Genomic DNA, 15,397 nt, shown 5'->3' on the forward strand with positions numbered 1-15,397 from the left:
TTGCCTCTCAAGGGAGTGCAGCAGGCTCCTGCACAGCAGGGGAGGAGAAAACTGCGACCGCTTTACTAAGGGAGACTTAATTCTCAGGGGAACTGATTATGAGTGGTTATATGGCCACAAACGAGACTCTCAAATGATACGTTGCCCCCTGTGCTCGGGTCAGATACGTCTCATAGCAGCATTCTGAAGACAGAAAGGGTGAACAGCCAACAGTTGCTGTAAATGTTGGATACCAATGACATGGATAAAAAAAAAAATTAGGCCCTGCAACCAAAATTTACAGATGAAAGAGGAGACCAACAAGGCTGTAATCTCAAGATAACTTCCAGTACTATGTGCTACTGAGTATAGGATTAGGCAGATAGGTCAGATTAATATGCATAAAAATGGATGGCATAGGTCGGAGGGAGGACTTTGGATTTTTTGATCATTGGCACAGTTCCAAGCTGATGGGTTGCATCTGAAACAGAATGAACCTCATATCCTTGCATGAGCTTTGCTCATGCTGTTGGTTTTAAAATAATTTGGCAGGGGGGTAGGAACACAGCTGATATAAAGCTGGGAGCAAGATGTCGAAGAAATGCTCGGACACTCCAGCAGACAGAGAAGACATAAGCATGATAAGGCATATGGGAGAACTGGAAGGCTAAATTGTACCTATTTAAATGCAAGGAGCCTGACTGGTAAGACTGATAAACTTAGAACACTGAACAGCATGTCATATCGGCGGCACGGTGACACAGTGGTTAGCACTGCTGCCTCACAGCGCCAGACAAATTTGCCTCTGGCAAATGTCTGTGGGGAGTTTGCACATTCTCCCCATGTCTGCGTGGTTTACTCCGTGTGCTCCGGTTTCCTCCCACAATTCAAAGATGTGCAGGTTAGGTGAATTGGCCATGTTAAATTGCCCACAGTGTTAGGTGAAGGGGTAAATGTAGAGGAATGGGTCTGGGTGGGTTGCTCTTCGAAGGGTCACTGAGAACTTGTTGGGCCAAAGGGCCTGTTTCCACACTGTAAGTAATCTAAAAGAAATATTGTTGCAATCACTGAGACATGGTAGAAGGAATGGCAGGATTCAAGCATGAAGAGTTGGGGTGCGGGGGAGGGGTAATGGATTTACGAGATTGGGGTGGACAAAATTAAAAATCACACAACACCAGGTTGTAGCCCAACCAATTTATTTGGAAGCATCCAGGGAACAGGAGAATCAACGTTTCGGGCATAAGCCCTTCTTCGGGCTTATGCCCGAAACGTTGATTCTCCTGTTCCCTGGATGCTGCCTGACCTGCTGCGCCTTTCCAGCAACACATTTCCAGCTCACTCTCTCCTCAATTTATTTGGAAGTACTAGTTTTCAGAGTGCTGCTCCTTCATCAGGTAACTAATGGGGCAGGATCATAAGACACAGAATTTATAGCAAAATATCACAATGTCATGCAATTAAAATTATATAATGAACAAACTAGTTTGCTGTTAAGTCTTTCATCTTTTAGAATGGTTTTCTTGAGAATGTGGCTTAAAAATAGTTCTGGGATTTAAATATTATTGAACCAAAACCTTTCATCTAAAAGATGAAAGACTTAACAGCAATCTTGGTTTGCCCAACATATCGTTTTAATTGCATGACACTGTGATCGTTTGCTATAAATTCTGTGTCTTATGATCCTGTCCCATTAATTACCTGATGAAGGTGTAGTGCTCCGAAAGCTAGGACTTCCAAAAAAACCTGTTGGAGCCCAGAGAGAAAGAGAACAGTGACTGAGTAGACAAAGGAATGGCTAAAAGTCAGCCTGAGAGATTCAACAGCTGGTAATGAGGACCATCAGTAGCTGACAATGGGTTGTTTGTGGAAGTAGCTCATGTATTGACAAGGCCCAGTATGTAGAGGTTAGGGTAAGCTCATAGGAAGAGATTTTCAGGCCCTAAAATTGTTGAATCTATATTCACTCCAGAAGGCTGCAGGGTTCGCAATCAGAAAATGAAGTGCTGTTCGAGCTTGCACTGAGCTTTACTGGTACACTGCAGCAAGCCCGAGGGTAAATATGTTGACCAGGGTACATGGTGGTGTTCGTGGTCTTTGTTAGCAAGGGTACAAGCCCAAACTACTCAACACGCCCTGATAAGAAAATCCCTCCATAACTTGAATGAATAGAGCATCTTCTTTACACTGTTGCCAATGCCAGTTTAACCTTCCTTAGACCTTCACAGAAATGCAGGTGTACTTTGACTAGTGTCTTGTACAGTTCTAGCAAACTTTCACTATTATTGTATCTCAATTCTACTGTAATAACTAGAAGGTCATAATCATTAACTTCTATTTGTGGCATTAATTCATTTATTTTGTCTTGAACACTACGCACAGTTAAGTGCTATTAATTTTGCCTTTTTACTATTTCTTTCCCGTCTTTTACCCTCTTTGCTTCTGTTTTCTAATGATTGAATGCTCTATCTCTTGGAGCCTCATTCGAGATATGAACTGCAGAGTCTCCATATCTTTTGACCTGTGTATCCCCTCTCCTGAGTTTTCCCCTAAACAGCTTTTCAATTCGCCACTTTGCAGCATGGTTCAAGTGAAGTCCAGGACTAACCCCCTTTTATCCCAACACTGGTAGCAGTATACATGGACTGATCAGGAGTCAATCAGCTCACCACATTCATCAAATGGTTAAAATTACCACACACGATGGAAGAATCCTGTAACAATTTATGAGAGATGCATTGGTATTGATGGACAAGAATAGAGATGAACAATTTTGCACTGCACATTACAACAATTCTGCCAAAGAATACTTCTAGCTACAGTGACTCATCATCACAGAAGCCAGTTGTAATGGAGTAACTAGAAAAGAAAATTTCAACATGGTTTAACTTCCTTCAATGGGAACCTTTTTTACCATGTTCCATGAATAGAGCTAGACTTAAGAACATAAGAAAAAGGAGCAAGTGGTTATTCAGCTCTTCGGGCTCACCCTGTCATTCAATGAAATCTTGGCTGATCTTCTATCTTAATACTATCTTGCACTACCCAGAGATGCTTTTAATAAGTAGAAGCTGCAGTAATTATAACAAGGTCAGCCAGGTGGCCCCTCATTGAATATGTTTCCTGATTGGGGCTATTAATCTGGTCTAATCAGGGAGCTCCTGGCTGACAGACATAAACAGGCATGTTAGAAGTTCTGTTCACTCTGAGAACTAGCTCTGAGGAAGCTAGATCAGTTTTAAGGACTTGCCATGTCCTTGAGGCCCCAAGGCCCCTTTCCTCATACGATCTTCCTACCATACCAGGCAACATCCTGGTAAACCTCCTCTGCACCCGTTCCAGTGCCTCCACATCCTTCCTATAGTGTGGCGACCAAAATTGCACACAATACTCCAGATGCGGCTGCACCAGAGTCTTATACAACTGCAACATGACCTCAGGGCTCCGGAACTCAATTCCTCTACCAATAAAAGCCAGTACGCCATATACCTTCTTCACCGCACTATTTACCTGGGTGGCAACTTTCAGAGATTTCATATAAAATTTCATATTATTTCATAATGTGCACCTAGTCTGTCCTCCATCGGACACCCATTATCCCTTCCCCGTCTCCAACTGCAGGAGTCTGCCTGATGAATCTTTGCTGTATTTCCCCAATGGCAACCATATCTTTCTGTCAATAAGGATACCAAAACTGTACATGAGACAATGCCATTTCAATGTTAATTTGAAAGCTGAGCAACTTGAAGCATTAACTCTGTTTTTCTTGGCATAGATGCTGCTGCTGAACCTGAACTTTGGTGGCACGGTGGCACAGTGGTTAGCACTGCTGCCTCACAGCGCCAGAGACCCGGGTTCAATTCCCGCCTCAGGCGACTGACTGTGTGGAGTTTGCACGTTCTCCCCGTGTCTGCGTGGGTTTCCTCCGGGTGCTCCGGTTTCCTCCCACATCACAAAGATGTGCAGGGTCAGGTGAATTGGCCATACTAAATTGCCCGTAGTGTTAGGTAAGGGGTAAATGTAGGGGTATGGATGGGTTTCGCTTCGGCGGGTCGGTGTGGACTTGTTGGGCCGAAGGGCCTGTTTCCACACTGTAATCTAATCTAATCTAATCTAATCTAAATAAGGGATGACATTTCTGACAGATTATCGGCCTCTGTACAATTACTTCAGAAACCTATCACTTCCTTCAGCATATTCATCGACTAAGCTTCTGCAATCCTCTGAGGTACAGAACTTCAAAGACTCACCACTCTCTGAGTAAAGATATTTCTCATCTTAGCCCTAAATGATCTGCCCTCATTCTGAGAGTGCCCCCCCCCCCCCCCACCTCCAAATTTAGATATCCCCAGCCAGGCGAAACAGCTACACTACTGACCCATGCAAAAATAATGTTGCACGTTTGACTGAGATCACTTGCATTTACATAGAACATAGAAAAATACAGCGCAGTACAGGCCCTTTGGCCCTCGATGTTGCGCCGATCCAAACCCACCTAACCTACACTAGCCCACTATCCTCCATATGCCTATCCAATGCCCATAAAGAGGGAGAGTCCACCAGTGCTACTGGCAGGGCATTCCATGAACTCACGACTCGCTGAGTAAAGAATCTACCCCTAACATCTGTCCTACTTTAAAGTCCACAGGTAAGTGACTCAGTGTTATTGACTCAGTGTTCTTGTTTTTGGAGAAAGTGTACAGTCATGGCAGCGCAGCGCAGGCGGTGGAATGTTCCTCCTGCAGGATGTTTGAGGTAGGGGTGATGACCGATACTCCTGCCGACTTCGTCTGCAGGAAATGCAGTCAGATCCTGATCCTCACCGAACGAGTTAGGGAACTGGAACTGGAGTTGGATGAACTGAGGATTATTCGAGAGGCTGAGAGGGTGATTGATATAAGCTACAGGGACATAGTTACGCCGGAGAACAGAGGTAGCTGGGTAACAGTTAGAGGTGGGAAGGGGAAGAAGCAGGCAGTGCAGGGTTCCCCTGTGGTCGTTCCCTAAAAAATAAGTATACAGCTTTGGAAACTGTTGGGGGGGACAGCGATGCAGGTGTAAGCTGCAGTGAAGGGGTCTGTGGCTCTGAGACTCAGAAGGGAAAGGGGGAGAGGAGGAGAGCGCTAGTTATAGGGGACTCTCTAGTTAGAGGGACGGACAGGCGGTTCTGTGGTCATGGGCGAGACTCACAGATGGTTTGTTGCCTCCCGGGTGCTAGGGTCCGAGACGTCTCAGACCGTGTCTTCAGAATCCTTAAGGGGGAGGGTGTGCAGCCAGACGTCGTGGTACACATTGGCACCAACGACATAGGTAGGAAGAGGGGTGGGGAGGTCATTCAAGAGCTCAAGGAGTTAGGCTGGAAGCTAAAAGCTAGGACAGACAGAGTCGTCATCTCTGGGTTGTTGCCGGTGCCACGTGACAGTGAGGCAAAGAATAGGGAGAGAGTGCAGTTGAACACGTGGCTGCAAGGCTGGTGTAGGAGGGAGGGCTTCAGATATTTGGACAATTGGACTGCATTCTGGGGAAGGTGGGACCTGTAAAACCGGACGGGTTGCACCTGAACCAGAAGGGCACCAATATCCTGGGGGGTAGGTTTGCTAGCACTCTTCGGGGGGGGTTTAAACTAATTTGGCAGGGGGATGGGATCCGGACTTGTAGTCCAGCAAGTAAGCTAGCTGTGTGTCAGGATGCCCAAGACTGTAGGGAGGCTGTGGAGAAGGTAGCACTGACAGGGACTACCTGCGGACACAGAGATGGGCTCAAGTGCGTATACTTCAACGCAAGGAGTATCAGAAATAAGGTGGGTGAACTTAAGGTGTGGATCGGTACCTGGGACTACGATGCTGTGGCCATCACGGAAACGTGGATAGATGAGGGACAGGAATGGCTGTTGGAGGTTCCTGGTTACAGGTGTTTCAGTAATATTAGGGAGGGTGGGAAAAAAGGAGGGGGGGTGGCATTGCTAATTAGAAATGGTATAACGGCTGCAGAAAGGAAGTTTGAGGGGGATCTGCCTCTGGAGGTAGTATGGGCTAAAGTCAGAAATAGGAAAGGTGCAGTCACCTTGTTGGGTTTTTACTATAGGCCCCCCAATAGCAGCAGAGATGTGGAGAAACAGATTGGGAAACAGATTTTGGAAAGGTGCAGAAGCCACAGTCATGGGCGACTTCAACTTCCCAAATATTGATTGGAAGCTCTTTAGATCAAGTAGATTGGATGGGGCGGTGTTTGTGCAGTGTGTCCAGGAAGTTTTTCTAACGCAGCATGTAGATTGTCCAACCAGAGGGGAGGCCATATTGGATTTGGTACTCGGTAATGAACCGGGACAAGTGGTGGGCTTGTTAGTGGGTGAACATTTTGGTGATGGTGAGCACAATTCTGTGACTTTCACCTTGGTTATGGAGAGAGATAGGTGCGCACAACAAGGTAGATTTTATAATTGGGGGAAGGGAAATTACGATGCTGTAAGGCAGGATTTGAGGAGCATACGTTGGGAGCATAGGCTGTCAGGGAAGGATGTGGTGGAAAGGTGGAACTTTTTCAAAGAGCAGATACGACGTGTCCATGATATGTATGTACCTATCAGGCAGGAAAGAAATGGTCGTGTGAGGGAGCCTTGGTTGACGAGAGAGGTTGAATGTCTGGTAAAGAGGAAGAAGGAGGCTTACATAAGGTTGAGGAAACAGGATTCAGACAGAGCAGTGGAGGGATACAGGATAGCCAGAAGGGACCTGAAGAAAGGGATTAGGAGAGCTAAGAGAGGGCATGAAAAATCGTTGGCATTTAGGATCAAGGATAACCCCAAGGCATTTTATGCGTATGTGAGAAACCTGAGAATGACGAGAACGAGGGTAGGTCCGATCAAGGACAGTAGTGGGAGACTGTGTATTGAGTCGGAAGAGATAGGAGAGGTCTTGAACAAGTACTTCTCTTCAGTATTTACGAACGAGAGGGACCCTATTGTAGAAGAGGAGAGTGTGAAATGGACTGGTAAGCTAGAAGAGATACCTGTTAGGAAGGAAGATGTGTTGGACATTTTGAACAACTTGAGGATAGACAAGTCCCCCGGGCCTGACGGGATATATCCTAGGATTATGTGGGAAGCAAGAGAGGAAATTGCAGTACCGTTGGCAATGATCTTCTCGTCTTCACTGGCAACGGGGGTGGTACCAGGGGACTGGAGAGTAGCGAATGTTGTGCCCCTGTTCAAAAAAGGGAATAGGGATAACCCCGGGAATTACAGGCCTGTTAGTCTTACTTCTGTGGTAGGCAAAGTAATGGAAAGGGTCCTGAGGGATAGGATTTATGAGTATCTGGAAAGACACTGCTTGATTAGGGACAGCCAGCACGGATTTGTGAAGGGTAGGTCTTGCCTTACAAGTCTTATTGAATTCTTCGAGGAGGTGACCAAGCATGTGGATGAGGGTAGAGCAGTGGATGTAGTGTACATGGATTTTAGTAAGGCATTTGATAAGGTTCCCCATGGTAGGCTTATGCGGAAAGTCAGGAGGCATGGGATAGAGGGAAATTTGGCCAATTGGATAGAAAACTGGCTAACCGGTCGAAGGCAGAGAGTGGTGGTAGATGGTAAATATTCAGCCTGGAGCCCAGTTACAAGTGGAGTTCCGCAGGGATCAGTTCTGGGTCCTCTGCTGTTTGTAATTTTTATTAATGACTTAGATGAGGGAGTCGAAGGGTGGGTCAGTAAATTTGCAGATGATACGAAGATAGGTGGAGTTGTGGACAGTGAGGAGGGCTGTTGTCGGCTGCAGAGGGACTTAGATATGATGCAGAGCTGGGCTGAGGAGTGGCAGATGGAGTTCAACTCTGCCAAGTGTGAGGTTGTCCATTTTGGAAGAACAAATAAGAATGCGGAATACAGGGTTAATGGTAGGGTTCTTAGTCAGGTGGAGGAACAGAGAGATCTTGGGGTCTATGTACATAGATCTTTGAAGGTTGCCACTCAGGTGGATAGAATTTGTAAGAAGGCCTATGGAGTATTATCGTTCATTAGCAGAGGGATTGAATTCAAGAGTCGTGAAGTGATGTTGCAGCTGTACAGGACTTTGGTTAGGCCACAGTTGGAGTACTGTGTGCAGTTCTGGTCGCCTCACTTTAGGAAAGATGTGGAAGCTTTGGAGAGGGTGCAGAGAAGATTTACCAGGATGTTGCCTGGAATGGAGAGGAAGTCGTACGAGGATAGGTTGAGAGTTCTCGGCCTTTTCTCGTTGGAACGGCGAAGGATGAGGGGTGACTTGATAGAGGTTTATAAGATGATCAGAGGAATAGATAGAGTAGACAGTCAGAAACTTTTTCCCCGGGTACAACAGAGTGTTACAAGGGGACATAAATTTAAGGTGAAGGGTGGAAGGTATAGGGGAGATGTCAGGGGTGGGTTCTTTACCCAGAGAGTGGTGGGGGCATGGAATGCGCTGCCCGAGTGGTAGAGTCGGAATCATTGGCGACCTTTAAGCGGCATTTGGATAGGTACATGGATGGGTACTTAATCTAGGTTAGAAGTTCGGCACAACATCGTGGGCCGAAGGGCCTGTTCTGTGCTGTATTGTTCTATGTTCTATACCTACCACCCCTTAATTTAAAGCCATGCCCCCTCATAATAGCTGACTCCATACGTGGAAAAAGGTTCTCATGGTCAACCCTATCTAAACCCCTAATCATCTTGTACACCTCTATCAAGTCACCCCTAAACCTTCTTTTCTCCAATGAAAACGGCCCCAAGTGCCTCAGCCTTTCCTCATACGATCTTCCTACCATACCAGGCAACATCCTGGTAAACCTCCTCTGCACCCGTTCCAGTGCCTCCACATCCTTCCTATAGTGTGGCGACCAAAATTGCACACAATACTCCAGATGCGGCTGCACCAGAGTCTTATACAACTGCAACATGACCTCAGGGCTCCGGAACGCAATTCCTCTTCCAATAAAAGCCAGTACGCCATATGCCTTCTTCACCGCACTATTTACCTGGGTGGCAACTTTCAGAGATTTCATATAAATCCCGAAAATGTGCACCTAGTCTGTCCTTCATCGGACACCCATTATCCCTTCCCCGTCTCCAACTGCAGGAATCTGCCTGATGAATCTTTGCTGTATTTCCCCAATGGCAACCATATCTTTCTGTCAATAAGGATACCAAAACTGTACATGAGACAATGCCATTTCAATGTTAATTTGAAAGCTGAGCAACTTGAAGCATTAACTCTGTTTTTCTTGGCATAGATGCTGCTGCTGAACCTGAACTTTGGCAGCAATTTTTAATTTTATATCAGATTCCCAGCATCTACAGTATTTTACTTGTCTTGTTTGATTTTGCTTCTTAAAACAAAACTAATGTTAGGAATTGTCTTCTTTTGCAGGATTTTCCTGTTCTGGCAGGGCTGGAACTGCAGCTTAAGAGTCTTAATGTCCATCTGATTAAAGTTTCTCACCCAATTAGAAAGCAACAATTTGTCACATCCAATTTGAAAAGAATGAACCAGCAATAGCAAAATTTGTTGAACAACACTTGTCGACACAGGTTTAAGAGACCATTTGACAAAGTATCTCAAAAAAGGCTGTTTAAAAACATTGAGGCTCATTGGAAGAGAAGAATCAGTATCAGCTTGGATAGAAAGCGGCTTAAGATCAAAAAAAGGTAGGCTATAGAAATTGGTGGCTTTTCAGACTGGAGGACTGCAGATTGTGTTTTCCAATGCTCATAGGCAGATGTCTACAGCTCAGAAAAAGGCCCTTTAGCTCATCAAAACAATTACATCAATTAAATCAATTGATTTGATTTTTTTTTACAAGCACTTAGTTTTGATTTGGTGCACATGTAAAGGTGATATTTCTTCCCAATTAAAGTCCATTACATAAATTAAAGATTAAACTATATATACCTAGGACTTCTTGCTTTAATTTTCAATGTTTTCTGTGACTGATTCATCAGAATCTATGTTGACTTTAACTTGCTTCCCCTTCAGTTTATAGATGCCATCAGGTTCAACTCCTTTGAGTTCTGCCACCTTCAGTCATTATGTCCAGGGTCAGTTTTACTCCTGCAGGAAGTGTCACTTTGGCTACCACTGATTTTCCCAACTTCTTATGGTGAGACATCTCACACAGATCAAAATGCTTTTTCTACAGTAAGGATTGAGTAAATTGGTTCCTACAGCTCACTGGACGCCAGTGACAGCTTGGTGATCATTACCCTTCCACCTATTGTCTGCGGTCTCAAGATTTTCCAAAGCTTTAGCTTGCACTGCCTTTGCTGCAGTGCTTAAAGCAATTCCAGTCTCATGGTCAGAGCTAGTTCAGCTTTAATACAAGTTTTTAAACTGATATACTGAATATTGGATTAGAGAGTAAGATGTCATATTTGCTGATAACACAAATTCTTGAAAAATGTTTTCATGGGAAGTGGGCCAGCATTTATTGCCTATGTTTAACTGCCTCTGAACTGAGCATATGTTTGGTCGTTCCAAAGATAATTACTGAGTCACCCAGACAAAGGATGGTAAATTTCCTTCTCTACAGGACATTAGTGAACAAATGGATTTGTTCAGCAATTGACAATTGCATCATCACTAGTGGTTTAATTTTTAATTCTATAATTTTATTGTATTCAAATTTCACCATTTGTCTAGGTGGAATTTGAAGCTACATTGCTAGAATATTAACCTGGGGTTCTGGAATACTAATCTGGTGACATTTACTTACCACTTACCTATATTGGAGGTCTAGCAGTGAGGATGATAGCAATTGACTAAAATTGACAATAGGCTAAAAGAATGGGCAGTTAAATGACAGATAGATTTTAATAGAGACATTTTGGCAGAGAGGAAAATGGCAGGGCATTCAGTAGTTCAGTTTGCTGGATGGTTGGTTTGTGATGCAGTGACATCAACAGCGCACATTCAATTTCTATATTGCTGAGGTTATTGTGACAGCCGCACTTTCTAAATCGTGACCAAGGTATGGAGACTGTCAGGTTAAACTCATCACCAACCATCTCTCCTTCTAATAAGAGAGCAGATTATCTCCTCTACACTCACCCTATGACAGAAGATTAATTCATAGTTAAATTAGATTAAATGTTAGCTTACAAACAAGGTTATCTGCAGGAAAACTAATAGCTCTCTAAACTTGCCAGATAAAATTAAAGAATCAGAGTTCACACTTTTCAAGACAATTGTAATCTCAATGAACTGCTCCCAACTAACTAGTTAAATGCAACATATGAAAGAAAAAAGAAAAAAAAAACATATTTCTTTTAACTAAACATCTACTACAATATTCAGAGGATGTCACTCACCATGCGTCCATATATCTTAATTGGCAATCCACATTTATCACAGAAATGAATGGGAGTGTCATCTTTCTCTCCAAGCAAATTTATCTGTAAAGCATGTTTAAACATCATGATTTATGAAAATATTTCAAAATCAACATGTACAGTTTTTTTTAAGAAAGTTACCTTAAAATCCCAGAAAAACTGCAGAGGAAATCGATGCTGGCTTCCAAACACCTCTCCAGATTTGCATTCATAGCTCCCATCATCGTTATAGTCAAATCCTTCTACATGATATCAAAAGCAAACATTTCACAATAGAACATGACTCCCATACGTAAAAAGTAACAAATTTTGGATTAACTAAGTAATACGAAAGTAAGAAATAGAAGCAGCAGTAGATCATTCTATAAGGAATGAAAGGAAAGCAGGTCAGTTATAATACATAAATTGAAACAGCAGAGCATTTCAAAATACACACAAACATATTGTCAGCATGGCTTCGCTAAGAGAAAATCATGCCTGATAAATTTACCAGAATTCTTTGAGGTGGTAATAGGGGATAAAGATAAAGGAGATAAAGTGAAAGGGGAAGCGGTGGATGCAACATATTTGAATTTTCAAAGGCATTTGATAATGCATCACACATTAAGATTATTTTTTATAATGTACTGTGCGCACACACTTTCTAAGAGCCCTTGGTGTTGGGGTTGTACATTAACATGGACAGAGGACTGGCTAACTAATGGAAAACAGAGTTGAGGTAAGGGGGTCACTTTAGGATGGCAATCTGTAACTAGTCAAGTGCAGCAGGAAACAGTGCTATTGCCACAATTATTTACAATACCTAGCAATAATTTTGTTGAGGAAAGTGAATCGTGTATAACCAAGGTTGCCAATAACTCAAAAATAGGGAAGGCAACTGGTTGGGATGACACAAAATCATATACCTGCAGAGGGATATATACAGGTTAACAGAGTGGGCAAAAACTCAACAAATGGAATATAATGCACTTTGGCAGCAAGATTGGACAACAGGATATTCCTTAAATGGAGAAAAACTGCAGAAAGCAAAATAAGAAAGGATATGGGAGTTCTTTATCCTTAGTCAAAAGAAGTTAGTGTCCAATTTCAGCAGATAACAGGGAAAGTAAATGAAATATTGCTCGTTATTTTAAGGAAATGGAGCGTAAAAGTAGGGACTGGTCAGACCATAGTTGGAATAGTGAAACTGGGCCGCTTTTCTAAGAATGCATGAAGCATATACTAGCATGAAGTCAACCCAGATAATTTTAGTAGTTTGACTTCTTATGGAGAACAGTCGTAGGAAGATAGGTTGAGTAGGTTGGGCCTATGCTTATTGGAATTTAGGAGCAAGAGAAGAAACTTTATTGAAACATTCCTGGGGGAATTGACAGGGTAAATGCTTAAAAGGTTATTTCTTGTTGTAGGACAATATCAAACCAGAGGGCATAATCTCAGAATAAGGGGTCGCACATTTCGGACTGGGAAGAAAAGGAAGTTCTTCTGAGGGTACCAAAGTTATGAAATTCTTTACTGCAGAGGGATGTCAATTCTGGATTGCAAAGTATATTCAAAGCTTAGATTGATAGATGTTTAATCAGTAAGGGAATCAAAGGTTACGGGTGAAAGGCAAGAAACTGCAGCTGAGGACAATCCAAAACAGATATAATCTCACTGAATAGTAGAACAAATTTGGCTGAATGGTCTACCTGAGTTCTTATGTCTTATAATCGATTCTCCATTTCTGAATGGCCTCCAACCTTATCTCATTGCTGTGAGGAGGTCCTGGAGAGAGGTCAGAGGTCATCCAGAGGTGGTAGAAAACACAAGATGCAAACTGCCCACCAGTTCAAACAGTGTAACACAAGGAAAGTAAGGTATTACATACTCATTTTTAAAAAGAATCCTTGACAAATTTATATTCAAAACTTTCAAATGCATTTGAACTACTGCCTATTTTGCCAGCACTGGGCAACATCATCTTCCTTGACAAATATAGATGCAATTACCTCAGTTGTGCTTCTTATCTCCATGTGGTATTTCTCTCATTGGTCCCTAATCAGCCCCATTCTTCCTTAAACCAATCCTGTCAGAATTATTACAGTGCAGAAAATATCATTCTGCCGATCATGGCTTTATCAATTAGTGCCAATCTTCTGCCAATTACTGATTTTATTATATTCAGCCTGTATCCACATTTATTTTACCCACCTGATGTTGTTACAAGTACATTCTTCATCAACTAGGTAAAAACAAGGGCTGCAGATGCTGGAAACCAGATTCTAGATTAGAGTGGTACTGGAAAAGCACAGCAGTTCAGGCAGCATCCGAGGAGCAGGAAAATCAACGTTTCGGGCAAAAATCCTTCATCAGGAATATTCCAGCACCACTCTAATCTACATTCTTTATCAACTTGTACTCATTCAGCACCTCCCATTTCACACAACCATTCCAAGGTGTTTCAAGGGAACATTAGTGGGCGGCACGGTGGCACAGTGGTTAGCACCGCTGCCTCACAGCGCCAGAGACCCGGGTTCAATTCCCGTCTCAGGCAACTGACTGTGTGGAGTTTGCACGTTCTCCCGTGTCTGCGTGGGTTTCCTCCGGGTGCTCCGGTTTCCTCCCACAGCCCAAAGATGTGCAGGTCAGGTGAATTGGCCATGCTAAATTGCCTGTAGTGTTAGGTAAGGGGTAAATGTAGGGGTAGGGGTGGGTTGCGCTTCGGCGGGGTGGTGTGGACTTGTTGGGCCGAAGGGCCTGTTTCCACACTGTAAGTAATCTAATCTAAAAAAAATTATGAAACAAAATACTGAGGCATGCAAGTCATTTTAGTCAATATGGTTAAAGACTTGGGCAAAGTGGTTGGTATTAAGGGTTTATGAAAAGAGCTAAGAGGGGTATAGAATTGCAAGGTGGAAATTCCAGTTAAAAGGACCAAGGCAACTGACAGTCAGACCAATGGTGAGGTGATTAAAATTACAATTGCATAAGAGCCCAGGATTAGAGAGCTAGAGAGATCCTGGAGAGTTTTGGAATTATACAGGTTTGAGAATTTTCAAATCAAGCCATCCCTTGGCCTGTATAGAACAGGAAGTACAGGAATTAAGTAATGACAGTGCCCCATTATATCAATGGGTGTATTCTGTAGGTCACTAACCAGTTGGAAAAATAAAGAAGGAAAATTTCAGAAAAAAAATACAGAAAACTAAAGAATACGGATACTGGAGAAATTCAGTTCTCTTAACATCATCTGGTACAAAATACTGGATAAGATTCTTATACACTTCAGGATGTGTTTTAAGACTTCAAAACACAAACAGATTGATGAAAATGGGATTCTTTTTCTGGAGTAAGTTGAGGACATTTGACAGAGGTGTTAAAATTCTTTAAAAGGTCTTTTCCAAGTAGGGTGGCACTGCTGCCTCACAACGACAGGGAGCCAAGTTCAATTCCACACTTGGGAGACTGTCTATGGAATTATGTACTTTCTCTCATATCTGTATGAGTTTCCGCCGGGTGCTCCGTTCTCCTCCCACAGTCCACAGTTGTGTAAGTTAGGTGGACAGGCCATGCTAAATTGGATAAAGTGTCCATGGATGTGTAGGCTAGGTTGGGCTACAAGAATTGGGTGAGTTTGGTGATCCAGTTAAGTGGGTTAATCCGTGTCTGATTGGTGAAATGATTCAAGAACAGAAAATACTAATTTAAAGTGGATAGAGAAAGAACAATGCTAAGTGGGCATATTTTTAAAAGACAGTGAATGGTTAGGATCTAGAATGCCCTGGCTTAACAGATTTTGGAGGCAGATTCAATTTTTGCCAAAGGGATAAGGTGTTAAAAAGATTTGCAGAGCTACAGAGATAGGGCAAGGGGTGAGCTGAATTATTCTGCTGTAATCATTCTGTAATTCTCCCCAGGCATGTGCACCTAACAGGATCCACAGCACTTTTTAACCTGATTTTGCAATGAAGCTATCGTCTTGTCACCTTCATCTGCAGTTAGAGACTTTGTAGAATTTCTGCTCATATTTCTCTGAATGCGGGGATGAGATCCTATTTCGGTTAGACTGTTTAGAGATTAACTTGATGGGGATACGTCTTCGAA

At 43.0% G+C, this 15,397-nt stretch overlaps 1 protein-coding gene across 2 annotated transcripts in view; it reads right to left on the reverse strand.

Moving 5' to 3' along the window:
- LOC122546631 (E3 ubiquitin-protein ligase Hakai-like) overlaps positions 1-15,397 on the reverse strand; it is a 43,188-nt gene extending 27,791 nt beyond the window's left edge. The window contains exons 1-3 of one of the 2 annotated variants that reach the window (XM_087999747.1): positions 15,280-15,397; positions 11,456-11,556; positions 11,294-11,377 (exon numbers count right to left, since the gene is read on the reverse strand). In XM_087999747.1, the coding sequence (XP_087855873.1) occupies positions 11,294-11,377; positions 11,456-11,556; positions 15,280-15,319 (225 nt within the window). In that variant the 5' untranslated portion in view covers positions 15,320-15,397. Of the gene's footprint in view, positions 1-11,293; positions 11,378-11,455; positions 11,557-15,279 lie in introns of those variants that run through there. The other variant, XM_087999748.1, reaches the window with a different exon arrangement.

This window comes from Chiloscyllium plagiosum, unplaced genomic scaffold (genome assembly GCF_037043375.1).
Source record: "Chiloscyllium plagiosum isolate Xiang-an unplaced genomic scaffold, Cpla_swu_hap1 HiC_scaffold_23, whole genome shotgun sequence".
Classification (NCBI taxonomy): domain Eukaryota; kingdom Metazoa; phylum Chordata; class Chondrichthyes; order Orectolobiformes; family Hemiscylliidae; genus Chiloscyllium; species Chiloscyllium plagiosum.